This window comes from Pseudophryne corroboree, chromosome 8 (genome assembly GCF_028390025.1).
Source record: "Pseudophryne corroboree isolate aPseCor3 chromosome 8, aPseCor3.hap2, whole genome shotgun sequence".
Classification (NCBI taxonomy): domain Eukaryota; kingdom Metazoa; phylum Chordata; class Amphibia; order Anura; family Myobatrachidae; genus Pseudophryne; species Pseudophryne corroboree.
In genome coordinates, this window is record NC_086451.1 from 378,752,050 (window position 1) to 378,779,522 (window position 27,473).

The window sequence follows — 27,473 nt, forward strand, 5'->3', positions numbered from 1 at the left end:
CGGAGCTGTGACAGAAAATGGCGCCGTGTGCTGAGGAGATAGGCCCCGCCCCTTTTTCGGCGGGTTCTTCTCCCGCTATTTTTCCAGTCAGGCAGGGGTTAAATATCTCCATATAGCCCCTATGGGCTATATGTGAGGTATTTTTAGCCTTGTATAAGGTTTATATTTGCCTCTCAGAGCGCCCCCCCCCAGCGCTCTGCACCCTCAGTGACTGCCCAGTGAAGTGTGCTGAGAGGAAAATGGCGCACAGCTGCAGTGCTGTGCGCTACCTTATGAAGACTGAGGAGTCTTCAGCCGCCGGTTTCCGGACCTCTTCACGCTTCAGCATCTGCAAGGGGGTCGGCGGCGCGGCTCCGGGACCGGACTCCACGGCTGGGCCTGTGTTCGATCCCTCTGGAGCTAATGGTGTCCAGTAGCCAAGCAGCAAATCCACTCTGCATGCAGGTGAGTTTACTACTTTCCCCCTAAGTCCCACGTTGCAGTGATCCTGTTGCCAGCAGGACTCACTGTAAAGAAAAAAACCTAAACTAAACTTTCTCTAAGCAGCTCTTTAGGAGAGCCACCTAGATTGCACCCTTCTCGTTCGGGCACAAAATCTAACTGGAGTCTGGAGGAGGGTCATAGGGGGAGGAGCCAGTGCACACCACCTGACCTAGTAAAGCTTTACTTTTTTGTGCCCTGTCTCCTGCGGAGCCGCTATTCCCCATGGTCCTTTCAGGAACCCCAGCATCCACTTAGGACGATAGAGAAAATAGTAATAATCAGTAGTCTAAAATGTCACATTAAAGTTCAAGAGAGTACGCCACGCAAGGTGGCGATTCCACTAATTCAGGCGCCAGCAGTAAATGTACCGACATATAGGGGATGTTGTCAGGATGCCGCCAGTGGTCGGAACACCAGCTCAGGAATCCCGACATGTGGGACTAAATGCTGATGACAACCAGCATACCAATTGTAAGTATGCCACCCCCTGTACTGTTAAGCCGCAGGGTGGTAGGTTAAGTTTAGCCACCCATGGGGACGGTTAGGCTGTGGGAAAGGGAGGGTCACGGTTTGGCCGTGGGAAAGGGAGGGTCACGGTTTGGCACCACTGGAGTGGGTTTTGGGGGTTTTGGGGGAGAGCAAGTATACATAGGTCAGTATTCTCCCAGTATCAGTAAGTAGTAGTCAGTAATTGGAATGCCGCGGTCAGTCTGCTGACCGTCAGTAACGTATATCACACCCACGTATAGATGTCAGGGATAACTGGCTCCTGGGGATGTCAGCTTTGAAACAAATTTGATGGCTTTTGTGAAGAGATCACTCACCTGAACAGAATGCCTTTTATCACTTGCCAAGCATTAGGGGGCGGTGGTTGCTGCTGCGGCTGTGGATTCTGTTGGTCAGGTGCTACAGCTGCTTCTGTTCCGACAGAGCCATTGAGGGTGGCCTGCTAGAAAGACAATAATACCAGACTGAAAATAAAGATACAAAACTGTTTAATTTAAGTTCTATTGACTGGGTGACCCTCTGACCCTCCATACATCACAGACAGTCAGGTAAATTTATTACACACGCACGTATCATACAGGTATAACGCTTCCTTTACTGAGGTGAAACAGTAAGCGGCAGAGCCGCGATGCACTAACATCTCGGATGATGAAGTCGGGGAGTGAAAACGCCCCCCCACCGGCGATCGCTGCCAGATCCCCCACAGTGCATCAGCTGATGCGCAGTGTCTCTCCTCTGGCCAGCTCAGTGGGCAGGCGCGAGATCTCATTACTGTGGCGAGATTACACATGCACAAGCACACTTCTCATTCATACATGGAGAGAATGGCGATGATACCACTTCTCCCCCATAATGACCCTTCTTACATCTACCCACATGTCCTTTCACTAATAAACAGCTGTAGGAGCTGAGACTCTCTCATGCTGAATGCTTCTGCTGGTGCAGAGCTACCTGCGCCTCATGTACGCCACCTCTCTCAGCAATCAAAGTAAAATTCCCTGGCGCAGCATCCACGCTAGAAACAGAAGTTGACCTAAGCAGCTGGTTCAGACATAAAAAAAATCTAAAAGGTGCATACACACCGAGATATTGTCTATGCCCGATTAGACTATGCGATTTCCCTTGAAGTCCCCTAGAGCCCAGCAGCACAGATATGGTCTATACACATGGTGCGATATTGGCAATGTGCAATTTTGACTATACTATACTTTGTACTAGATAGCCAAAATTGCCTTGCCTGCAGAGTCTATTTTTTCTTCCGCTGGACCACACATCTGTATCGCAAGCTGTGTACACACGGTGCGCTTTGCACAAACTTTCCTTACGACTATATACATTGCACCGTGTGTATTCACCTCAATTTTCTTGAAGATATATCTGCAATCTGTCAATTTAATTATAAAGTATTGTAATAAATATAAACAATACACCGGAAGTCTCTCATAAATGTAAACAATGTTTATTCAATAGCTATATATAATAAAATACAATTTCCAAAAAAGCTAGAGACAAAACATCCCCACAAGTTAATGTAACTTCAATCAGCCAGCCATTTTGAACCAGAAAAAGGGGCAAAAACAATTTATAGCAATCAACAGAGGAAATAAACATTTTATGTACAACCTACTGAGAAACAGCTGGAATAGAACCGTACATCAGGATAACATGGAGCTATGGTTGATCACGTCTTGGCTCTCCACTTACTACTGGAGCAGTGGTATCTATTGTATGGTTGCTCCAAATAAAATATCTATTCAGAGCAATACAACAGTGCCACCTTGAGACCCATGCAGGAAGCATTGAGTTATAACATGCAAGCAGTACAACCTGTATGTATTGTGGCTGTGAATGTGGAAATGTTAGGCACTGTGCAGGAGGCGTTGGGCTACCACGTGCGAGCAGTACTGCCTGTATGTATTGTGGCTGTGAATGTGGCTATGTTAGGCGCTGTGCAAGAGGCGTTGAGCTACAACGTACGAGCAATACTGCCTGTATGTATTGTGGCTGTGTATGTGGCTATGTTAGGCGCTGTGCAGGAGGCGTTGGGCTACCACGTGCGAGCAGTACTGCCTGTTTGTATTGTGGCTGTGAATCTGGCTATGATAGGCGCTGTGCAAGAGGCGCTGGGCTACAACATACCAGCAATACTGCCTGTATGTATTGTGGCTGTGTATGTGGCTATGTTAGGCACTGTGCAGGAAGCGTTGGGCTACAACGTGCGAGCAGTACTGCCTGTATGTATTGTGGCTGTGAACATGGCTATGTTAGGCGCTGTGCAGGAGGCGTTGGGCTACCATGTGCGAGCAGTACTGCCTGTACGTATTGTGGCTGTGAATGTGGCTATGTTAGGTGCTGTGCAGGAGGCGTTGGGCTACAATGTGCGAGCAGTACTGCCTGTATGTATTGTGGCTGTGAATGTGGCCATGTTAGGTGCTGTGCAGGAGGCGTTGGGCTACAATGTGCGAGCAGTACTGCCTGTATGTATTGTGGCTGTGAATGTGGCTATGTTAGGTGCTGTGCAGGAGGCGTTGGGCTACAATGTGCGAGCAGTACTGCCTGTATGTATTGTGGCTGTGAATGTGGCCATGTTAGGTGCTGTGCAGGAGGCGTTGGGCTACAACGTGCGAGCAGTACTGCCTGTATGTATTGTGGCTGTGAACATGGCTATGTTAGGCGCTGTGCAGGAGGCGTTGGGCTACCATGTGCGAGCAGTACTGCCTGTACGTATTGTGGCTGTAAATGTGGCCATGTTAGGTGCTGTGCAGGAGGCGTTGGGCTACCATGTGCGAGCAGTACTGCCTGTATGTATTGTGGCTGTGAATGTGGCCATGTTAGGTGCTGTGCAGGAGGCGTTGGGCTACAATGTGCGAGCAGTACTGCCTGTATGTATTGTGGCTGTGTATGTGGCTATGTTAGGTGCTGTGCAGGAGGCGTTGGGCTACAACGTGCGAGCAGTACTGCCTGTATGTATTGTGGCTGTGAACATGGCTATGTTAGGCGCTGTGCAGGAGGCGTTGGGCTACCATGTGCGAGCAGTACTGCCTGTACGTATTGTGGCTGTAAATGTGGCCATGTTAGGTGCTGTGCAGGAGGCGTTGGGCTACCATGTGCGAGCAGTACTGCCTGTATGTATTGTGGCTGTGAATGTGGCCATGTTAGGTGCTGTGCAGGAGGCGTTGGGCTACAATGTGCGAGCAGTACTGCCTGTATGTATTGTGGCTGTGTATGTGGCTATGTTAGGTGCTGTGCAGGAGGCGTTGGGCTACAATGTGCGAGCAGTACTGCCTGTATGTATTGTGGCTGTGAATGTGGCCATGTTAGGTGCTGTGCAGGAGGCGTTGGGCTACAATGTGCGAGCAGTACTGCCTGTATGTATTGTGGCTGTGAATGTGGCTATGTTAGGTGCTGTGCAGGAGGCGTTGGGCTACATTGTGCGAGCAGTACTGCCTATATGTATTGTGGCTGTGAATGTGGCTATGTTAGGTGCTGTGCAGGAGGCGTTGGGCTACAATGTGCGAGCAGTACTGCCTGTATGTATTGTGGCTGTGAATGTGGCCATGTTAGGTGCTGTGCAGGAGGCGTTGGGCTACAATGTGCGAGCAGTACTGCCTGTATGTATTGTGGCTGTGAATGTGGCTATGTTAGGTGCTGTGCAGGAGGCGTTGGGCTACAATGTGCGAGCAGTACTGCCTGTATGTATTGTGGCTGTGAATGTGGCCATGTTAGGTGCTGTGCAGGAGGCGTTGGGCTACAATGTGCGAGCAGTACTGCCTGTATGTATTGTGGCTGTGAATGTGGCCATGTTAGGTGCTGTGCAGGAGGCGTTGGGCTACAATGTGCGAGCAGTACTGCCTGTATGTATTGTGGCTGTGTATGTGGCTATGTTAGGTGCTGTGCAGGAGGCGTTGGGCTACAATGTGCGAGCAGTACTGCCTGTATGTATTGTGGCTGTGAATGTGGCTATGTTAGGTGCTGTGCAGGAGGCGTTGGGCTACAATGTGCGAGCAGTACTGCCTGTATGTATTGTGGCTGTGAATGTGGCCATGTTAGGTGCTGTGCAGGAGGCGTTGGGCTACATTGTGCGAGCAGTACTGCCTATATGTATTGTGGCTGTGAATTTGGCTTTGTTAGGCGCTGAGCTGGAGGGGTGCAGCATAGTTATTCTATACGCACAAAGTCAGCCAACAGATGCTTGTTTTATGGTTGTGGACAACACTGAATCTAGCATGGTTCCAAAATAACTGTACTGTTCAGATCATGTGACTGAGAAAGCCATGATATATGATTAACATCAGTGTCATGCTATGCAAGTCACCAGGGATACTGCATGTTCTAATGGGATGGGTGGCAGTGTCATCCGGGAAGGCCCTTACACAACCAGGAAATAATAAGAATTTACTTACCGATAATTCTATTTCTCGTAGTCCGTAGTGGATGCTGGGGACTCCGTAAGGACCATGGGGAATGGCGGCTCCGCAGGAGACTGGGCACAAAAGTAAAGCTTTAGAACTACCTGGTGTGCACAGGCTCCTCCCCCTATGACCCTCCTCCAAGCCTCAGTTAGGATACTGTGCCCGGACGAGCGTACACAATTTTGAATCCCGGGTAAGACTCATACCAGCCACACCAATCACACCATATAACTTGTGATCTAAACCCAGTTAACAGCATGATAACAGAGGAGCCTCTAGAAAAGATGGCTCACTACAGCAATAACCCGATTTTTTGGTAACAATAACTATGTACCAGTATTGCAGACAATCCGCACTTGGGATGGGCGCCCAGCATCCACTACGGACTACGAGAAATAGAATTATCGGTAAGTAAATTCTTATTTTCTCTAACGTCCTAAGTGGATGCTGGGGACTCCGTAAGGACCATGGGGATTATACCAAAGCTCCCAAACGGGCGGGAGAGTGCGGATGACTCTGCAGCACCAAATGAGAGAACTCCAGGTCCTCCTCAGCCAGGGTATCAAATTTGTAGAATTTTACAAACGTATTTGCTCCTGACCAAGTAGCTGCTCGGCAAAGTTGTAAAGCCGAGACCCCTCGGGCAGCCGCCCAAGATGAGCCCACCTTCCTTGTGGAATGGGCTTTTACAGATTTTGGCTGTGGCAGGCCTGTCACAGAATGTGCAAGCTGAATTGTACTACAAATCCAACGAGCAATAGTCTGCTTAGAAGCAGGAGCACCCAGCTTGTTGGGTGCATACAGAATAAACAACGAGTCAGATTTTCTGACTCCAGCCGTCCTGGAAACCTATATTTCCAGTGCTCTGACAACGTCTAACAACTTGGAGTCCTCCAAGTCCCTAGTAGCCGCAGGCACCACAATAGGTTGATTCAGGGGAAACGCTGAAAACCACCTTAGGGAGAAACTGAGGACAAGTCCTCAATTCCGCCCTGTCCGAATGGAAAATCAGATGAGGGCTTTTACAGGATAAAGCCGCCAATTCTGACACGCACCTGGCCCAGGCCAGGGCCAACAGCATGACCACTTTCCATGTGAGATATTTTAACTCCACATATTTAAGTGGTTCAAACCAATGTGACTTTTGGAACCCAAAAACTACATTTAGATCCCAAGGTGCCACTGGAGGCACAAAAGGAGGCTGTATATACAGTACCCCTTTCACAAACGTCTGAACTTCAGGGACTGAAGCTAGTTCTTTTTGGAAGAAAATTGACAGGGCCGAAATTTGAACCTTAATGGACCCCCATTTCAGGCCCATAGACACTCCTGTTTGCAGGAAATGTAGGAATCGACCTAGTTGAAAATTCCTCCGTCGGGGCCTTACTGGCCTCGCACCACGCAACATATTTTCGCCAAATGCGGTGATAATGTTTTGCGGTTATATCTTTCCCTGGCTTTGATCAGGATAGGGATGACTTCATCCGGAATGCCTTTTTCCTTCAGGATCCGGCGTTCAACCGCCCTGCCGTTAAACGCAGCCGCGGTAAGTCTTGGAACAGACAGGGTCCTTGCTGGAGCAGGTCCCTTCTTAGAGGTAGAGGCCACGGATCCTCCGTGAGCATCTCTTGAAGTTCCGGTTACCAAGTCCTTCTTGGCCAATCCGGAGCCACGAATATAGTGCTTACTCCTCTCCATCTTATAATTCTCAGTACCTTGGTTATGAGAGGCAGAGGAGGGAACACATACACTGACTGGTACACCCACTGTGTTACCAGAGCGTTTATAGCTATTGCCTGAGGGTCCCTTGACCTGGCGCAATACTTGTCGAGTTTTATAAACATGTGGAAGACTTCTGGGTGAAGTCCCTACTCTCCCGGGTGGAGGTCGTGTCTGCTGAGGAAGTCTGCTTCCCAGTTGTCCACTCCCGGAATGAATACTGCTGACAGTGCTATCACATGATTTTCCGCCCAGCGAAGAATCCTTGCAGCTTCTGCCATTGCCCTTCTGCTTCTTGTGTCACCCTGTCTGTTTACGTGGGTGACTGCCGTGATGTTGTCCGAATGGATCAACTCCGGGTGACCTTGAAGCAGAGGTCTTGCTGAGCTTAGAGCATTGTAAATGGCCCTTAGCTTCAGGATATTTATGTGAAGTGATGTCTCCAGGCTTGACCATAAGCTCTGGAAATTCCTTCCCTGTGTGACTGCTCCCCAGCCTCGCAGGCTGGCATCCGTGGTCACCCAGTCCTGAATGTGCGGCCCTCTAGAAGATGAGCACTCTGCAACCACCACAGGAGAGACACCCTTGTGCTTGGTAACAGGGTTATCCGCTGATGCATCTGAAGATGCGACCCATACCATTTGTCCAGCAGGTCCCACTGGAAAGTTCTTGCGTGGAATCTGCCGCATGGGATTGCTTCATAGGAAGCCACCATTTTTCCCAGAACCATCTCATTGATGTACTGAGACTTGGCTCGGTTATAGGAGGTTCCCGACTAGCTCGGATAACTCCCTGACTTTCTCCTCCGGGAGAAACACCTTTTTCTGAACTGTGTCCAGGATCATCCCTAAGAACAGAAGACGAGTCGTCGGAATCAGCTGCGATTTTGGAATATTGAGAATCCAATCGTGCTGCCGCAACACTACCTGAGATAGTGCTACACCGACCTCCAACTGTTCCCTGGATCTTACCCTTATCAGGGAATCGTCCAAGTAAGGGATAACTAAAATTCCCTTCCTTCGAAGGAGTATCATCATTTCGGCCATTACCTTGGTAAAGACCCGGGGTGCCGTGGACCATCCATACGGCAGCGTCTGAAACTGATAGTGACAGTTCTGTACCATAAACCTGAGGTACCCTTGGTGAGAAGGGTAAATTGGGACATGAAGGTAAGCATCCTTGATGTCCCGACATCATGTAGTCCTCTTCTTCCAGGTTCGCAATCACTGCTGAGTGACTCAATCTTGAATCTGAACCTCTGTATGTAAGTGTTCAAAGATTTTAGATTTAGAATCGGTCTCACCGAGCCGTCCGGCTTCGGTACCACAACAGTGTGGAATAATACCCCGTTCCCTGTTGCAGGAGGGGTATCTTGATTATCACCTGCTGGGAATACAGCTTGTGAATGGCTTCCAAAACTGTCTCCCTGTCAGAAGGAGACATCGGTAAAGCCGACTTTAGGAAACGGCGAGGGGGAGACGTCTCGAATTCCAATTTGTACCCCTGAGATATCACCTGAAGGATCCAGGGGTCTAATTGCGAGTGAGCCCACTGCGCGCTGAAATTCATTGAGACGGGCCCCCACCGTGCCTGATTCTGCTTGTAAAGCCCCAGCGTCATACTGAGGGCTTGGCAGAGGCGGGAGAGGGTTTCTGTTCCTGGGAACTGGCTGATTTCTGCAGCCTTTTTCCTCTCCCTCTGTCACGGGGCAGAAATGAGAAACCTTTTGCCCGCTTGCCCACGAAAAGACTGCGCCTGATAATACGGCGTCTTCTCATGTTGAGAGGCGACCTGGGGTACAAACGTGAATTTCCCAGCTGTTGCCGTGGCCACCAGGTCTGAAAGACCGACCCCAAATAACTCCTCCCCTTAATAAGGCAATACTTCCAAATGCCGCTTGGAATCCGCATCACCTGACCACTGTCGTGTCCATAACCCTCTACTGGTAGAAATGGACAACGCACTTAGACTTGATGCAGTCGGCAAATATTCCGCTGTGCATCACGCATATATAGAAATGCATCTTTTAAATGCTCTATAGGCAATAATATACTGTCCCTATCTAGGGTATCAATATTTTCAGTCAGGGAATCCGACCACGCCAACCCAGCACTGCACATCCAGGCTGAGGCGATTGCTGGTCGCAGTATAACACCAGTATGTGTGTAAATACCTTTTAGGATGCCCTCCTGCTTTCTATCAGCAGGATCCTTAAGGGCGGCCATCTCAGGAGAGGGTAGAGCCCTTCTTACAAGCGTGTGAGCGCTTTATCCACCCTAGGGGGTGTTTCCCAACGCACCCTAACCTCTGGCGGGAAAGGATATAATGCCAATAAAATTTTTGAAATTATCAGTTGTTATCGGGGGAAAATACCTTTAATTTCTCAGATTCAGGAAAACTACAGGTAGTTTTTCCTCACCGAACATAATACCCCTTTTTGGTGGTACTCGTATTATCAGAAATGTGTAAAACATTTTTCATTGCCTCAATCATGTAACGTGTGGCCCTACTGGAAGTCACATTTGTCTCTTCACCGTCGACACTGGAGTCAGTATCCGTGTCGGCGTCTATATCTGCCATCTGAGGTAACGGGCGCTTTAGAGCCCCTGACGGCCTATGAGACGTCTGGACAGGCACAAGCTGAGCAGCCGGCTGTCTCATGTCAACCACTGTCTTTTATACAGAGCTGACACTGTTACGTAATTCCTTCCAACAGTTCATCCACTCAGGTGTCGACCCCCTAGGGGGTGACATCACTATTACAGGCAATCTGCTCCGTCTCCACATCATTTTTCTCCTCATACATGTCGACACAAACGTACCGACATACAGCACACACACAGGGAATGCTCTGATAGAGGACAGGACCCCACTAGCCCTTTGGGGAGACAGAGGGAGTGTTTGCCAGCACACACCAGAGCGCTATATATATACAGGGATAACCTTATATAAGTGTTTTTCCCCTTATAGCTGCTGTATCTTTAATACTGCGCGTAATTAGTGCCCCCCCTCTCTTTTTTAACCCTTTCTGTAGTGTAGTGACTGCAGGGGAGAGACAGGGAGCTTCCCTCCAACGGAGCTGTGAGGGAAAATGGCGCCAGTGTGCTGAGGAGATAGGCTCCGCCCCCTTATCGGCGGCCTTATCTCCCGTTTTTCTATGTATTCTGGCAGGGGTTAAATTCATCCATATAGCCCAGGAGCTATATGTGATGCATTTTTTGCCATCCAAGGTGTTTTTATTGCGTCTCAGGGCGCCCCCCCCCCCCCCCCCCCAGCGCCCTGCACCCTCAGTGACCGGAGTGTGAAGTGTGCTGAGAGCAATGGCGCACAGCTGCAGTGCTGTGCGCTACCTTGTTGAAGACAGGACGTCTTCTGCCGCCGATTTTCCGGACCTCTTCTGTCTTCTGGCTCTGTAAAGGGGCCGGCGGCGCGGCTCTGGGACCCATCCATGGCTGGGCCTGTGATCGTCCCTCTGGAGCTAATGTCCAGTAGCCTAAGAAGCCCAATCCACTCTGCACGCAGGTGAGTTCGCTTCTTCTCCCCTTAGTCCCTCGATGCAGTGAGCCTGTTGCCAGCAGGTCTCACTGAAAATAAAAAACCTAAAACTAAACTTTTCACTAAGCAGCTCAGGAGAGCCACCTAGTGTGCACCCTTCTCGTTCGGGCACAAAAATCTAACTGAGGCTTGGAGGAGGGTCATAGGGGGAGGAGCCAGTGCACACCAGGTAGTTCTAAAGCTTTACTTTTGTGCCCAGTCTCCTGCGGAGCCGCTATTCCCCATGGTCCTTACGGAGTCCCCAGCATCCACTTAGGACGTTAGAGAAAACAACTTTCTGCAACATGGGGATGAAGATGATTACCCAATACACACATTACATAGCGATAAGCATAGATCTCGCCTACTATGGGAATGACTATCTAAACCTAGCCAGAAATATATAACGGATCCTCTTTAATGGGCATCAGTCTCTAGAGGGCGCCGGCTGGCAGCAATTTAGTTGTGCTGCCGTATGGGTGTGCTGGCCTAAACCCAGTCTATCTGGGCGCGATCAGAGCGTAAGAAAAATAAAAAATATACAAAAAAACAACTGAACTGCACCCACGATCTCCCGTCACTTTAGACGGGAGGTTGAGTGCGCAAAAACAAGTGAATCGTCTCCTTAGGGCTGTAAAGCTCTTCAGAAAATGAAGCAAAAAACAAAACAAAAAGAAAAAAAAAAATGGAAGACTGCAGAGGTGAAGAAGGTTACAATAATTTCTCTTTAATCTTTAGTACATTGGGCACGATTCAATTCACAGAGAGTTGAACAGCACCGGGAATTAGCTCCCGGGGTTATTCAATACAGCGCCCTGTGATACCCGACGATGGGATATCTTCTAGCACCCCCATAGGGGTGCGAGCAGAAATTCGACAAAAGTGCCGGTGCGATGCCGATTTCTGTCCTTAGGCCCTCATTCCGAGTTGATCGCTCGCTAGCTACTTTTAGCAGCCGTGCAAACGCATAGTCGCCACCCACGGGGGAGTGTATTTTCGCTTTGCAAGAGTGCGAACGCCTGTGCAGCCGAGCGGTGCAAAAACATTTTGCACAGAACAAGACTAGCCCTGTAGTTACTTATTCTGTGCGATGATTGCAGCAACGAAGGTCCCGGAATTGACGTTGGATACCCGCCCTGCAAATGCCTGGACACACCTGCATTTTTCCAAACACTCCCAGAAAACGGTCAGTTGACACCCAGAAACTCCCACTTCCTGTCAATCTCCTTGCGTTCGGCTGTGCGAATGGAATCATCGCTAGAAGCAGTGCAAACTAAGATTTTACTTACCGATAAATCTATTTCTCGTAGTCCGTAGTGGATGCTGGGGACTCCGTCAGGACCATGGGGATTAGCGGCTCCGCAGGAGACAGGGCACAAAACTAAAGCTTTAGGATCAGGTGGTGTGCACAGGCTCCTCCCCCTATGACCCTCCTCCAAGCCTCAGTTAGGATACTGTGCCCGGACGAGCGTACACAATAAGGAAGGATATTGAATCCCGGGTAAGACTCATACCAGCCACACCAATCACACCGTATAACTTGTGATCCGAACCCAGTTAACAGTATGACAAACGTAGGAGCCTCTGAACAGACGGCTCACAACAATAACAACCCGATTTTTTTGTAACAACAACTATGTACAAGTATTGCAGACAATCCGCACTTGGGATGGGCGCCCAGCATCCACTACGGACTACGAGAAATAGATTTATCGGTAAGTAAAATCTTATTTTCTCTGACGTCCTAAGTGGATGCTGGGGACTCCGTCAGGACCATGGGGATTATACCAAAGCTCCCAAACGGGCGGGAGAGTGCGGATGACTCTGCAGCACCGAGTGAGAGAACTCCAGGTCCTCCTCAGCCAGGGTATCAAATTTGTAGAATTTTACAAACGTATTTGCTCCTGACCAAGTAGCAGCTCGGCAAAGTTGTAAAGCCGAGACCCCTCGGGGCAGTCGCCCAAGATGAGCCCACCTTCCTTGTGGAATGGGCATTTATATATTTTGGCTGTGGCAGTCCTGCCACAGAATGTGCAAGCTGAATTGTACTACACATTCAACTAGCAATCGTTTGCTTAGAAGCAAGAGCACCCAGTTTTTTGGGTGCATACAGGATAACAGCAAGTCAGTTTTCCTGACTCCAGCCGTCCTGGAAATCTATATTTTCAGGGCCCTGACAACATCTAGCAACTTGGAGTCCTCCAAGTCTCTAATAGCCGCAGGTATCACAATAAGCTGGTTCAGATAAAACGCTGACACCAACTTAGGGAGAAACTGGGGACGAGTCCGCAGCTCTGCCCTGTCCGAATGGACAATCAGATATGGGCTTTTGTGAGACAAAGCCGCCAATTCTGACACTCGCCTGGCCGAGGCCAGGGCCAACATCATGGTCACTTTCCATGTGAGATATTTCAAATCCACAGATTTGAGCGGTTTAAACCAACGTGATTTGAGGAATCCCAGGACTACGTTGAGATCCCACAGTGCCACTGGAGGCACAAAAGGGGGTTGTATATGCAGTACCCCTTTGTCAAATTTCTGGACTTCAGGAACTGAAGCCAATTCTTTCTGGAAGAAAATCGACAGGGCCGAAATTTGAACCTTAATGGACCCCAATTTGAGGCCCATAGACACTCCTGTTTGCAGGAAATGCAGGAATCGACCGAGTTGAAATTTCTTCATGGGGCCTTCCTGGCCTCACACCACGCAACATATTTTCGCCACATGTGGTGATAATGTTGTGCGGTCACCTCCTTCCTGGCTTTGACCAGGGTAGGAATGACCTCTTCCGGAATGCCTTTTTCCCTTAGGATCCGGCGTTCAACCGCCATGCCGTCAAACGCAGCCGCGGTAAGTCTTGGAACAGACATGGTACTTGCTGAAACAAGTCCCTTCTTATCGGCAGAGGCCCTGAGTCCTCTGTGAGCATCTCTTGAAGTTCCGGGTACCAAGTCCTTCTTGGCCCATCCGGAGCCACGAGTATAGTTCTTACTCCTCTACGTCTTATAATTCTCAGTACCTTTGGTATGAGAAGCAGAGGAGGGAACACATACACCGACTGGTACACCCCTGGTGTTACCAGAACGTCCACAGCTATTGCCTGAGGGTCTCTTGACCTGGCGCAATACCTGTCCAGTTTTTTGTTCAGGCAGGACGCCATCATGTCCACCTTTGGTCTTTCCCAACGGTGCACAATCATGTGGAAAAAACTTCTCGATGAAGTCCCCACTCTCCCGGGTGGAGGTCGTGCTGAGGAAGTCTGCTTCCCAGTTGTCCACTCCCGGAATGAAAACTGCTGACAGTGCTATCACATGATTTTCCGCCCAGCGAAGAATCCTTGCAGTTTCTGCCATTGTCCTCCTGCTTCTTGTGCCGCCCTGTCTGTTTACGTGGGCGACTGCCGTGATGTTGTCCCACTGGATCAATACCGGCTGACCTTGAAGCAGAGGTCTTGCTAAGCTTAGAGCATTGTAAATTGCTCTTAGCTCCAGTATATTTATGCGGAGAGAAGTCCCCAGACTTGATTACACTCCCTGGAAATTTTTTCCCTGTGTGACTGTTCCCCAGCCTTTCAAGCTGGAATCCATGGTCACCAGGACCCAGTCCTGAATGCATAACTGTGGCCCTTTAGTAGATGAGCACTCTGCAGCCACCACAGAAGAGACACCCTTGTCCTTGGAGACAGGGTTATCCGCTGATGCATCTGAAGATGCGATCCGGACCATTTGTCCAGCAGATTCCACTGAAAAGTTCTTGCGTGAAATCTGCCGAATGGAATCGCTTCGTAAGAAGCCACCAATTTTCCCAGGACCCTTGTGCAATGATGCACTGACACTTTTCCTGGTTTTTGGAGGTTCCTGACTAGCTCGGATAACTCCCTGGCTTTCTCCTCCGGGAGAAACACCTTTTTCTGGACTGTGTCCAGAATCATCCCTAGGGACAGCAGACGTGTCGTCGGAGACAGCTGCGATTTTGGAATATTTAGAATCCACCCGTGCTGTCGTAGAACTACTTGAGATAGTGCTACTCAGACCTCCAACTGTTCTCTGGACCTTGCCCTTATCAGGAGATCGTCCAAGTAAGGGATAATTAAGACGCCTTTTCTTTGAAGAAGAATCATCATTTCGGCCATTACCTTGGTAAAGACCCGGGGTGCCGTGGACAATCCAAACGGCAGCGTCTGAAACTGATAGTGACAGTTTTGTACCACGAACCTGAGGTACCCTTTGTGAGAAGGGCAAATTTGGACATGGAGGTAAGCATCCTTGATGTCCAGGGACACCATATAGTCCCCTTCTTCCTGGTTCGCTATCACTGCTCTGAGTGACTCCATTTAGAATAGGTCTCACCGAGCCGTCTGGCTTCAGTACCACAATATAGTGTGGAATAATACCCCTTTACTTGTTGCAGGAGGGGTACTTTGATTATCACCTGCTGGGAATACAGCTTGTGAGTTGTTTCCAATACTGCCTCCCTGTCGGAGGTAGACGTTGGTAAAGCAAACTTCAGGAACCTGCGAGGGGGAGACGTCTCGAATTTCCAATCTGTACCCCTGGGATACTACTTGTAGGATCCAGGGGTCCACTTGCGAGTGAGCCCACTGCGTGCTGAAACTCTTGAGACGACCCCCCACCGCACCTGTTTTTACGGCCCCAGCGTCATGCTGAGGACTTGGCAGAAGCGGTGGAAGGCTTCTGTTCCTGGGAATGGGCTGCCTGCTGCAGTCTTCTTCCCTTACCTCTATCCCTGGGCAGATATTATGGGGACGAAAGGACTGAGGCTGAAAAGACTATGTCTTTTTCTGCTGAGATGTGACTTGGGGTAAAAAAAAGTGGATTTTCTAGCTGTTGCCGTGGCCACCAGGTCCGATGGACCGACCCCAAATAACTCCTCCCCTTTATACGGCAATACTTCCATGTGCCGTTTGGAATCTGCATCACCTGACCACTGTCGTGTCCATAAACATCGTCTGGCAGATATGGACATCGCACTTACTCTTGATGCCAGAGTTTCGCATATATAGAAATGCATCTTTTAAATGCTCTATAGTCAATAAAATACTGTCCCTGTCAAGGGTATCAATATTTCCAGTCAGGGAATCCGACCAAGCCACCCCAGTGCTGCCCATCCAGGCTGAGGCGATCGCTGGTCGCAGTATAACACCAGTATGTGTGTATATACTTTTAGGATATTTTCCAACCTCCTATCAGTTGGCTCCTTGAGGGCGTCCGTATCTGGAGACGGTAACGCCACTTGTTTTTATAAGCGTGTGAGCGCCTTATCCACCCTAAGGTGTGTTTCCCAACGCGCCATAACTTCTGGCGGGAAAGGGTATACCGCCAATAATTTTCTATCGGGGGAAACCCACGCATCATCATCACACTTCATTTAATTTTTCTGATTCAGGAAAAACCACATGTAGTTTTTTCACACTCCACATAATACCCTTTTTTGTGGTACTTGTAGTATCAGAAATATGTAACATCTCCTTCATTGCCCTTAACAAGTAACGTGTGGCCCTAAAGGAAAATACGCTTGTTTCTTCACCGTCGACACTGGAGTCAGTGTCCGTGTCTGTGTCGACCGACTGAGGTAAAAAGGACGTTTTAACGCCCCTGACGGTGTTTTAGACGCCTGGACAGGTACTAATTGGTTTGCCGGCCGTCTCATGTCGTCAACCGACCTTGCAGCGTGTTGACATTATCACGTAATTCCTTAAATAAGCCATCCATTCCGGTGTCGACTCCCTAGAGAGTGACATCACCATTACCGGCAACTGCTCCGCCTCCTCACCAACATCGTCCTCATACATGTCGACACACAAGTACCGACACACAGCACACACACAGGGAATGCTCTGATAGAGGACAGGACCCCACTAGCCCTTTGGGGAGACAGAGGGAGAGTTTGCCAGCACACACCAAAAACGCTATATTATACAGGGACAACCTTTATATAAGTGTTTTTCCCTTATAGCATTTTAATATATATATACATATCGCCAAATAAGTGCCCCCCCTCTCTGTTTTGACCCTGTTTCTGTAGTGCAGTGGAGAGCCTGGGAGCCTTCCCACCAGCATTTCTGTGAGGGAAAATGGCGCTGTGTGCTGAGGAGAATAGGCCCCGCCCCCTTTTCGGCGGGCTTCTTCTCCCGTTTTTCTGAGACCTGGCAGGGGTTAAATACATCCATATAGCCTCCAGGGGCTATATGTGATGTATTTTTAGCCAGAATAAGGTATTATACATTGCTGCCCAGGGCGCCCCCAGCAACGCCCTGCACCCTCCGTGACCGTTGGTGTGAAGTGTGTGACAACAATGGCGCACAGCTGCAGTGCTGTGCGCTACCTTCATGAAGACTGAAAAGCCTTCTGCCGCCGGTTTCTGGACCTTCAATCTTCAGCATCTGTAAGGGGGGTCGGCGGCGCGGCTCCGGGACGAACCCCAGGGTGAGACCTGTGTTCCGACTCCCTCTGGAGCTAATGGTGTCCAGTAGCCTAAGAAGCCAATCCATCCTGCACGCAGGTGAGTTGAACTTCTCTCCCCTAAGTCCCTCGATGCAGTGAGCCTGTTGCCAGCAGGACTCACTGAAAATAAGAAACCTAAAAACTTTTTCTAAGCAGCTCCTTAAGAGAGCCACCTAGATTGCACCCTGCTCGGACGGGCACAAAAACCTAACTGAGGCTTGGAGGAGGGTCATAGGGGGAGGAGCCAGTGCACACCACCTGATCCTAAAGCTTTATTTTTGTGCCCTGTCTCCTGCGGAGCCGCTAATCCCCATGGTCCTGACGGAGTCCCCAGCATCCACTTAGGACGTCAGAGAAAACAACGATGCTCTTTGTATCTGTACGCCGCGCGTGCGCATTGCGGCCCATACGCATGCGTAGTTATGCCGTTTTTTAAAATGATCGCTACGCAGCGAACAACGGCAGCTAGAGATCAACTCGGAATGAGAGCCTTAATGCGGCAAAAACAGCATCGCGTCGGGCACTTAAGTAGGAGAATGCAGTTTCTCCCGACAAAACACCCCGTTTAGTCTGGGAGAACGGGCATTTTCTGACTTACCATTGTGCTGTATTGAATAGCCCGGGAGCTAATTCCCGGCGCTATTCAACTCTCTGAATTGAATTGTGCCCATTGTGTGCCAATCTTTCAGGCGACTGGTTTCATTCTCTGCCCTTAAGACAGACGGAAACATTGCCGCACGCTGATGGACACCTCTGAGGATTACTCACCTTTGAGTGAAGTCCTGATATATACTAGGATATTTTTTGCTATCGCCAAAGTCTGGAGTCTGTGAGGCAAACATGCATATTGTATTCCTCATGGCACGGTTGGAAAATAACCAAGAGGCAGAAAGGTGGCCAATCAACCTTAAAGTCTTCTTGTGCCTAATTTTTTGTATTTATTTCTATAAATAAAAATGTGGTTCCTTAAATGATTCTGTGTTCTGAGCAGCTCATGTAGGTATAGTGTTCATGCTAGGCTGTTTTAGCAGGGTGCCGCACCCTACCCGAATTTTTAAGGGCAAAATCCGCCCTGCCCTTTCTGCGGCGCCCTGCTAAAACAGCCGCCCGCTTCGTGCCCTCCCAGCGTGTAAAGATCCATTCACGCTGTGGGAGAGAGCTTGGGGGAAGCACGCCCCCAACAGTGACATCGCCGGCCGCCCACGCCCCCTGTATTAACGTCTGTAGGTCGCACCGCCCACTTCTATGACGTTAAATGACCACGCTCCCTGCCCGATTCCTAGAGTGAACACTATAGGTATCATTATTTTACCTACAAGTGTACTGTATGTACATGCTACAATTTTGAGAACAATTACACTTACATGGCAGCAAAGAGTAGGGGGAACCCAAGGCATCCGAAGATCCTGATCAACACCAGATCATGATCGATGATATGCTGATCAAGATTGCCAGGGAATGTAGGCAGAGGATGCACTATAATAATTATTTTAATGAAGGGTGAACTAAAATTCTATTGTACTATATTTCAGTCTTATCGCTCCTTCAGAGCACCATTGTTCCTGTATACTGTGTTGTGAGAATAAAAAGGCTGGCAGGACATACTAAGACTTGCAGGTGGTACACAACAGCTGGAAGTCACAGGTTTCCTACCTATTCGTCTGGATGTTTAAATGCCTGTGAAAGTCTCCACCCGAGTACAGCACCCTGTGACGCCTATATACAATCCCTACAAGAACCACAAACATCAATGTTTATACCGAAACACAACTTGAATAACTTCCCTGTGTGCACTCAATTACCAATGAGCCCTTTGTACTATTAGACAAGGGGGAACTGGTTTCTTTTGCGTAAGAGAATGACACACCACACGGTCTATGCACCACCTTGCGTTCTCGAAGCGGCCATATGAATGGAGCGCCCCACTCCCAGAAATCAACCGTCCTTCATTAAAGTGTTTTCTGCCTTCAACTTATGCATGCCTTCCTGCAACTTCCACTACACACACTGCACTATCTGCTATACCTTTCAGCCATAGATTTACAGCAGTCGATTATTGTTGTGCGTCATAATCCCAGGGTAATTGTATAATGCGGATTTGGCCACGACACCCAAAGAGGCAGAACAAAGCACGTGGCAAGCAAAGCTCACCACCGAGCACGCAAGGGGCTTCGTTGCTCTGGCGCCCTCGCCTTCCCCCCATTGGCATTTTAATGACCTGGATCCCAACATCGGTACAATGACCGCAGGGATCACATACTGATCCCATAGGTGTTATAAGTACTGCGTAAACCAGCAACTGGATGAAAGTTGTACAAACCTCCTATATAAGCCACTATTAGATTTACAGACTATAGCTGCATTCACATGTTGTGATGCCTGCTTTTGGCCAGTACGGACTATATTGTGTCCGGAGGCATGTAGTCAGTATCGTCCCCGCCTGCACACACTATATTTTCTTGCAATGCCGATACCGCGGGACCGGACATCTGCATCGCAAGTTTATACACACGGTGTGATATGCACTAGATTTCCGTGCCATATATATTATATAGTCCATATCGCTCCGTGTGTATGCAGCTTTAAATGGTTTGGTGTCTCTCCATAATGGACAATGCAATGTAGGCAGTATCAGAGGATGACAGTAAATAGTGACCAGCAATGAAGACTGGAGATATGATCCTACACCTATACATTGTAAGCAGGGCCTTCCTACCTGTTTGTCAGTACCCAGTTTTGTTTTATCATTGTGTCCAATTGTAAAGCGCAACAGAATTTGCTGTGCTATATAAGAAACTGTTAAATAATAATAGTAGTAGTACTTGTTGCAAGTGGAAGATCCTTTGCAGATAACCAGCTCCTATACTCCTCAGCTGTAGAATCTGGGTAAAGGTCCCAATTAGCTGGTGATGTAGGCAAATCTGTGATACCGACTAGGTGTCCGTCACCACAGAGGATCTAATGTGTTTCCTTGAGACAAAACCCGCAGCTTCGTCAGAGGTAGGTTTGTCTGATGTGTGCTGCTAAAAATTCCTGTGTAGTCCTTAACTAATTAAGATCTGAGCATAATTAGCACCAAGTCCACAGAAATCATCATAAAAGCCGCAAAGAGTCACATAAGAATAAAGGCAATCACCATAACGCACTGCTCTTCCGTTGGAACTCTGCCTGCCCCACACTGGTACATGTGCGGTTCAATAGATCTACATTAAAAATGTCTACGGTCAATAGGTCAACCCCAAATGGTTAACAAGGTCAAAGGGTCATCAACTTTTTTGTTTTTTGGGGTGTTTCTCCCCCCCCCCCCCCCCCCACACACACACACACACTTTTTACCCACCCCAAAACCCCTAATAGTGTACCGCTGCACCCGGCACAGGTTACTATTCCCAACTGTAGTCCACGTGGATGGTAATGTATGAAAAAGTTGACATTAGTGAAAAAGATTTTTTCATAGTGTCGCCCATTGTCATGTTGAACTTTTGTACTCTACCTTTTACATGTCACCTTTTGTACCTGTTGACCATTTGGGGTAGACCTATTGACTGTAGATCTTTTTAATGTAGATCTATCAACCGGATACCCGTTGGTACATATTAGCCTGTGCCTTCAGATCAGTGCAGTTTTCAGCACTGGGAGACATCCTAAAGCCCCATACACACGGGGAGAGATGTGCACTGAGCGATCTAGCACAGACCACTCAGCACACAGCGCAATGTGTGCTGAGCGAGGAGGGGGGCCACTGATTTAACCTACCGGTGAAATGAGCGATCTCCCTAGATTTGGCATGCACGCCAAATCTAGAGCCGGCAACAGCGACGCGCGGGACTGCGCATCGCTGAAGCCGGCACCCTACACACGAAGAGATCCATGCTTCATTTCTAAGCAATCTAGTCAGAATGCTTAGAATTTAAGCAAGGATTATCTTTGTGTGTAGCCCCCTTAAAGCAAGTTGATTAAACTAAAATTTAATTTGGAGACTTCACGGACAAGTTGGTGACCACCATGTAGCCATCTATGGCCCTGGTAAAGTTCAAACATAGCCAAAAACCTAATCCTGGTCAAACTACACCACCAGGCCAAATTTGGTGGAGCTAGGTATAAACTCTGGCCATGCATAAAGGACAGACACACACTTACTCGCTTATGTATATTTATCATATTGCTAAACATTAAATTATACATTTCAATGCTCTAAATTCAATTATTATTAATTTCATTTATCGCGTTATAATAAGAATTTACTTACCGATAATTCTATTTCTCGGAGTCCGTAGTGGATGCTGGGGTTCCTGAAAGGACCATGGGGAATAGCGGCTCCGCAGGAGACAGGACACAAAAAGTAAAGCTTTTCCAGATCAGGTGGTGTGCACTGGCTCCTCCCCCTATGACCCTCCTCCAGACTCCAGTTAGGTACTGTGCCCGGACGAGCGTACACAATAAGGGAGGATTTTGAATCCCGGGTAAGACTCATACCAGCCACACCAATCACACCGTACAACTTGTGATCTAAACCCAGTTAACAGTATGATAACAGAGGAGCCTCTGAAAGATGGCTCCCTAAACAATAACCCGAATTAGTTAACAATAACTATGTACAAGTATTGCAGATAATCCGCACTTGGGATGGGCGCCCAGCATCCACTACGGACTCCGAGAAATAGAATTATCGGTAAGTAAATTCTTATTTTCTCTATCGTCCTAGTGGATGCTGGGGTTCCTGAAAGGACCATGGGGATTATACCAAAGCTCCCAAACGGGCGGGAGAGTGCGGATGACTCTGCAGCACCGAATGAGAGAACTCCAGGTCCTCCTTTGCCAGGGTATCAAATTTGTAGAATTTTACAAACGTGTTCTCCCCTGACCACGTAGCTGCTCGGCAGAGTTGTAATGCCGAGACCCCTCGGGCAGCCGCCCAAGATGAGCCCACCTTCCTTGTGGAATGGGCCTTAACAGATTTAGGCTGTGGCAGGCCTGCCACAGAATGTGCAAGTTGAATTGTGTTACAAATCCAACGAGCAATCGACTGCTTAGAAGCAGGCGCACCCAACTTGTTGGGTGCATACAGTAAAAACAGCGAGTCAGATTTTCTGACTCCAGCCGTCCTTGAAATGTATATTTTTAAAGCTCTGACAACGTCCAACAACTTGGAGTCCTCCAAGTCGCAGGCACTACAATAGGCTGGTTCAGGTGAAACGCTGATACCACTTTAGGGAGAAAATGCGGACGCGTCCGCAGCTCTGCCCTATCCGAATGGAAAATTAAATAAGGGCTTTTATAAGATAAAGCCGCCAGTTCAGATACTCTCCTGGCGGACGCCAGGGCCAGTAACATAGTCACTTTCCATGTGAGATATTTCAAATCCACATCTTTTAGTGGTTCAAACCAATGGGATTTGAGGAAATCTAAAACTACATTTAGATCCCACGGTGCCACCGGAGGCACCACAGGAGGCTGTATATGCAGTACTCCCTTGACAAAAGTCTGGACCTCAGGAACTGAGGCCAATTCTTTTTGGAAGAATATTGACAGGGCCGAAATTTGAACCTTAATAGATCCCAATTTGAGACCCATAGACAATCCTGATTGCAGGAAATGTAGGAAACGACCCAGTTGAAATTCCTCCGTCGGAGCACTCCGATCCTCGCACCACGCAACATATTTCCGCCAAATGCGGTGATAATGCTTCGCGGTGACTTCCTTTCTTGCCTTAATCAAGGTAGGAATGACTTCTTCTGGAATGCCTTTTCCTTTTAGGATCCGGCGTTCAACCGCCATGCCGTCAAACGCAGCCGCGGTAAGTCTTGGAATAGACACGGTCCCTGCTGAAGCAGGTCCTGTCTTAGAGGTAGAGGCCACGGATCGTTCGTGACCATCTCTTGAAGTTCCGGGTACCAAGACCTTCTTGGCCAATCCGGAGCCACTAGTATCGTTCTTACTCCGCTTTGCCTTATGATTCTCAATACCTTTGGTATGAGAGGCAGAGGAGGAAACACATACACCGACTGGTACACCCAAGGTGTTACCAGCGCGTCCACAGCTATTGCCTGCAGATCTCTTGACCTGGCGCAATACCTGTCCAGTTTTTTGTTGAGGCGAGACGCCATCATGTCCACCATTGGTCTTTCCCAACGGTTTATTAGCATGTGGAAAACTTCTGGATGAAGTCCCCACTCTCCCGGGTGAAGATCGTGTCTGCTGAGGAAGTCTGCTTCCCAGTTGTCCACTCCCGGGATGAACACTGCTGACAGTGCTATCACGTGATTCTCCGCCCAGCGAAGGATCCTGGCAGCTTCTGCCATTGCACTCCTGCTTCTTGTGCCGCCCTGTCTGTTTACATGGGCGACTGCCGTGATGTTGTCCGACTGGATCAACACCGGTCTTCCTTGAAGCAGAGGTTCCGCCTGGCTTAGAGCATTGTAGATTGCTCTTAGTTCCAGAATGTTTATGTGAAGAGACTTTTCCAGGCTCGACCACACTCCCTGGAAGTTTCTTCCTTGTGTGACTGCTCCCCAGCCTCTCAGGCTGGCGTCCGTGGTCACCAGGATCCAATCCTGTATGCCGAATCTGCGGCCCTCCAATAGATGAGCCCTCTGCAACCACCACAGAAGAGATACCCTTGTCGTTGGAGACAGGGTTATCCGCAGGTGCATCTGAAGATGCGACCCTGACCATTTGTCCAACAGATCCCTTTGGAAAATTCTTGCATGGAATCTGCCGAATGGAATTGCTTCGTAAGAAGCCACCATTTTTCCCAGGACTCTTGTGCATTGATGTACAGACACCTTTCCTGGTTTTAGGAGATTCCTGACCAGGTCGGATAACTCCTTGGCTTTTTCCTCGGGAAGAAAAACCTTTTTCTGAACCGTGTCCAGAATCATCCCTAGGAACAGCAGACGAGTTGTCGGCATTAGTTGGGATTTTGGAATATTCAGAATCCATCCGTGCTGCTTTAGCACCTCTTGAGATATTGCTAATCCCATCTCTAGCTGTTCTCTGGACCTTGCCCTTATTAGGAGATCGTCCAAGTATGGGATAATTAATACGCCTTTTCTTCGAAGAAGAATCATCATCTCGGCCATTACCTTTGTAAAGATCCGAGGTGCCGTGGACAAACCAAACGGCAGCGTCTGAAACTGATAGTGACAGTTTTGTACAACGAACCTGAGGTACCCCTGGTGTGAGGGGTAAATTGGAACGTGGAGATACGCATCCTTGATGTCCAAGGATACCATAAAGTCCCCTTCTTCCAGGTTCGCTATCACTGCTCTGAGTGACTCCATCTTGAACTTGAACTTCTTTATGTACAGGTTCAAGGACTTCAGATTTAGAATAGGCCTTACCGAGCCATCCGGCTTCGGTACCACAAATAGAGTGGAATAATACCCCTTCCCTTGTTGTAGAAGAGGTACCTTGACTATCACCTGCTGAGAGTACAGCTTGTGAATGGCTTCCAAAACCGTCTCCCTTTCGGAAGGGGACGTTGGTAAAGCAGACTTCAGGAAACGGCGAGGTGGATCTGTCTCTAATTCCAACCTGTACCCCTGAGATATTATCTGCAGGATCCAGGGATCTACCTGCGAGTGAGCCCACTGCGCGCTGTAATTTTTGAGACGACCTCCCACCGTCCCCGAGTCCGCTTGAGAAGCCCCAGCGTCATGCTGAGGCTTTTGTAGAAGCCGGGGAGGGCTTCTGTTCCTGGGAAGGAGCTGCCTGTTGCTGTTTCTTCCCTCGACCTCTGCCTCGTGGCAGATATGAATAGCCCTTTGCTCTCTTATTTTTAAAGGAACGAAAGGGCTGCGGTTGAAAAGTCGGTGCCTTTTTCTGTTGGGGAGTGACTTGAGGTAGAAAGGTGGATTTCCCGGCTGTAGCCGTGGCCACCAAATCTGATAGACCGACTCCAAATAACTCCTCCCCTTTATACGGCAAAACTTCCATATGCCGTTTTGAATCCGCATCGCCTGTCCACTGTCGCGTCCATAAAGCTCTTCTGGCCGAAATGGACATAGCACTTACCCGTGATGCCAGTGTGCAGATATCCCTCTGTGCATCACGCATATAAAGAAATGCATCCTTTATTTGTTCTAACGACAGTAAAATATTGTCCCTGTCCAGGGTATCAATATTTTCAATCAGGGACTCTGACCAAACTACCCCAGCACTGCACATCCAGGCAGACGCTATAGCTGGTCGTAGTATAACACCTGCATGTGTGTATATACTTTTTTGGATATTTTCCATCCTCCTATCTGATGGATCTTTAAGTGCGGCCGTCTCAGGAGAAGGTAACGCCACTTGTTTTGATAAGCGTGTTAGCGCCTTGTCCACCCTAGGAGGTGTTTCCCAGCGCTCCCTAACCTCTGGCGGGAAAGGGTATAATGCCAATAATTTCTTTGAAATTATCAGCTTTTTATCAGGGGCAACCCACGCTTCATCACACACGTCATTTAATTCTTCTGATTCAGGAAAAACTATAGGTAGTTTTTTCACACCCCACATAATACCCTGTTTAGTGGTACCTGTAGTATCAGCTAAATGTAACGCCTCCTTCATTGCCAAAATCATATAACGTGTGGCCCTACTGGAAAATACGGTTGATTGGTCACCGTCACCACTGGAATCAGTGCCTGTGTCTGGGTCTGTGTCGACAGACTGAGGCAAAGGGCGTTTTACAGCCCCTGACGGTGTTTGAGGCGCCTGGACAGGCACTAATTGATTGTCCGGCCGCCTCATGTCGTCAAACGACTGCTTAAGCGAGTTGACGCTATCCCGTAATTCCACAAATAAAGGCATCCATTCTGGTGTCGACCCCCTAGGAGGTGACATCCCCATATTTGGCAATTGCTCCGCCTCCACACCAATATCGTCCTCATACATGTCGACACACACGTACCGACACACAGCAGACACACAGGGAATGCTCTAAACGAAGACAGGACCCACTAGCCCTTTGGGGAGACAGAGGGAGAGTCTGCCAGCACACACCAAAAAGCGCTATATATGACAGGGATAGCCTTATAATAAGTGCTCCCTTATAGCTGCTTTATATATATCAAGATATTGCCATTAAATTTGCCCCCCCCCCTCTCTGTTTTACCCTGTTTCTGTAGTGCAGTGCAGGGGAGAGACCTGGGAGCCGTCCTGACCAGCGGAGCTGTGAGAGGAAATGGCGCCGTGTGCTGAGGAGATAGGCCCCGCCCCTTTTTCGGCGGGCTCGTCTCCCGCTATTTTGTGAATACAGGCAGGGGTTAAATATCTCCATATAGCCTCTGGGGGCTATATGTGAGGTATTTTTAGCCTTTTAATAGGTTTTCATTTGCCTCCCAGGGCGCCCCCCCCCAGCGCCCTGCACCCTCAGTGACTGCGTGTGAAGTGTGCTGAGAGGAAAATGGCGCACAGCTGCAGTGCTTTAGAAGACTGCAGGAGTCTTCAGCCGCCGATTCTGGACCTCTTCTTACTTCAGCATCTGCAAGGGGGCCGGCGGCACGGCTCCGGTGACCATCCAGGCTGTACCTGTGATCGTCCCTCTGGAGCTGATGTCCAGTAGCCAAGAAGCCAATCCATCCTGCACGCAGGTGAGTTCACTTCTTCTCCCCTCTGTCCCTCGTTGCAGTGATCCTGTTGCCAGCAGGAATCACTGTAAAATAAAAAACCTAAGCTAAACTTTCTCTAAGCAGCTCTTTATGAGAGCCACCTAGAATTGCACCCTTCTCGGCCGGGCACAAAAATCTAACTGGAGTCTGGAGGAGGGTCATAGGGGGAGGAGCCAGTGCACACCACCTGATCTGGAAAAGCTTTACTTTTTGTGTCCTGTCTCCTGCGGAGCCGCTATTCCCCATGGTCCTTTCAGGAACCCCAGCATCCACTAGGACGATAGAGAAAAGATCTTAGTGTTAGGTGTTTTGTTTTCTGCATGCTACAGGTTATACACCTTTGTTCTCCGAATTTGGAAAAACCTTTTGGTTTGCAGTGTAACCAGCTACCTCCTGTAGGATTCTCGTTTTTGTTGTTAATTGGTCATAGAAACCTTGAGGCAAGATTCGTTTTTAGTCATTTTTTCTTTTTATAAATAACCAAAGGCCCATTCGGAATAATAGGATTTTGGTACTTACCAGGTAAATCCTTTTCTTTGAATCCATAGGGGGCACTGGAGTACTCTTGGGATATGGACGGGCGGAGCCGAACAAAGGCACTGAATATTCAAATTTAGGACTCTCCCCCCCCTCCATATCCCCAAGTACCTCAGTGTACTTTGCCAGTGTTTTTTACTGAGCGAACAGGATATAGAGAGGTTGACAATGGAGAATCCCTATAACATAACGGACAACCACAAAGTTGATCCGTAACCTTATTG

The 27,473-nt window shown here is 48.7% G+C and overlaps 1 protein-coding gene across 2 annotated transcripts in view; it reads right to left on the reverse strand.

Annotated features, from left to right (window-relative positions):
* CLPTM1 (CLPTM1 regulator of GABA type A receptor forward trafficking) overlaps nt 1-27,473 on the reverse strand; it is a 115,729-nt gene that overhangs the window by 70,283 nt on the left and 17,973 nt on the right. Inside the window, exon 2 of one of the 2 annotated variants that reach the window (XM_063937600.1) lies at nt 1,308-1,429. In XM_063937600.1, the coding sequence (XP_063793670.1) occupies nt 1,308-1,429 (122 nt within the window). Of the gene's footprint in view, nt 1-1,307; nt 1,433-27,473 lie in introns of both variants that reach the window. The other variant, XM_063937599.1, reaches the window with a different exon arrangement.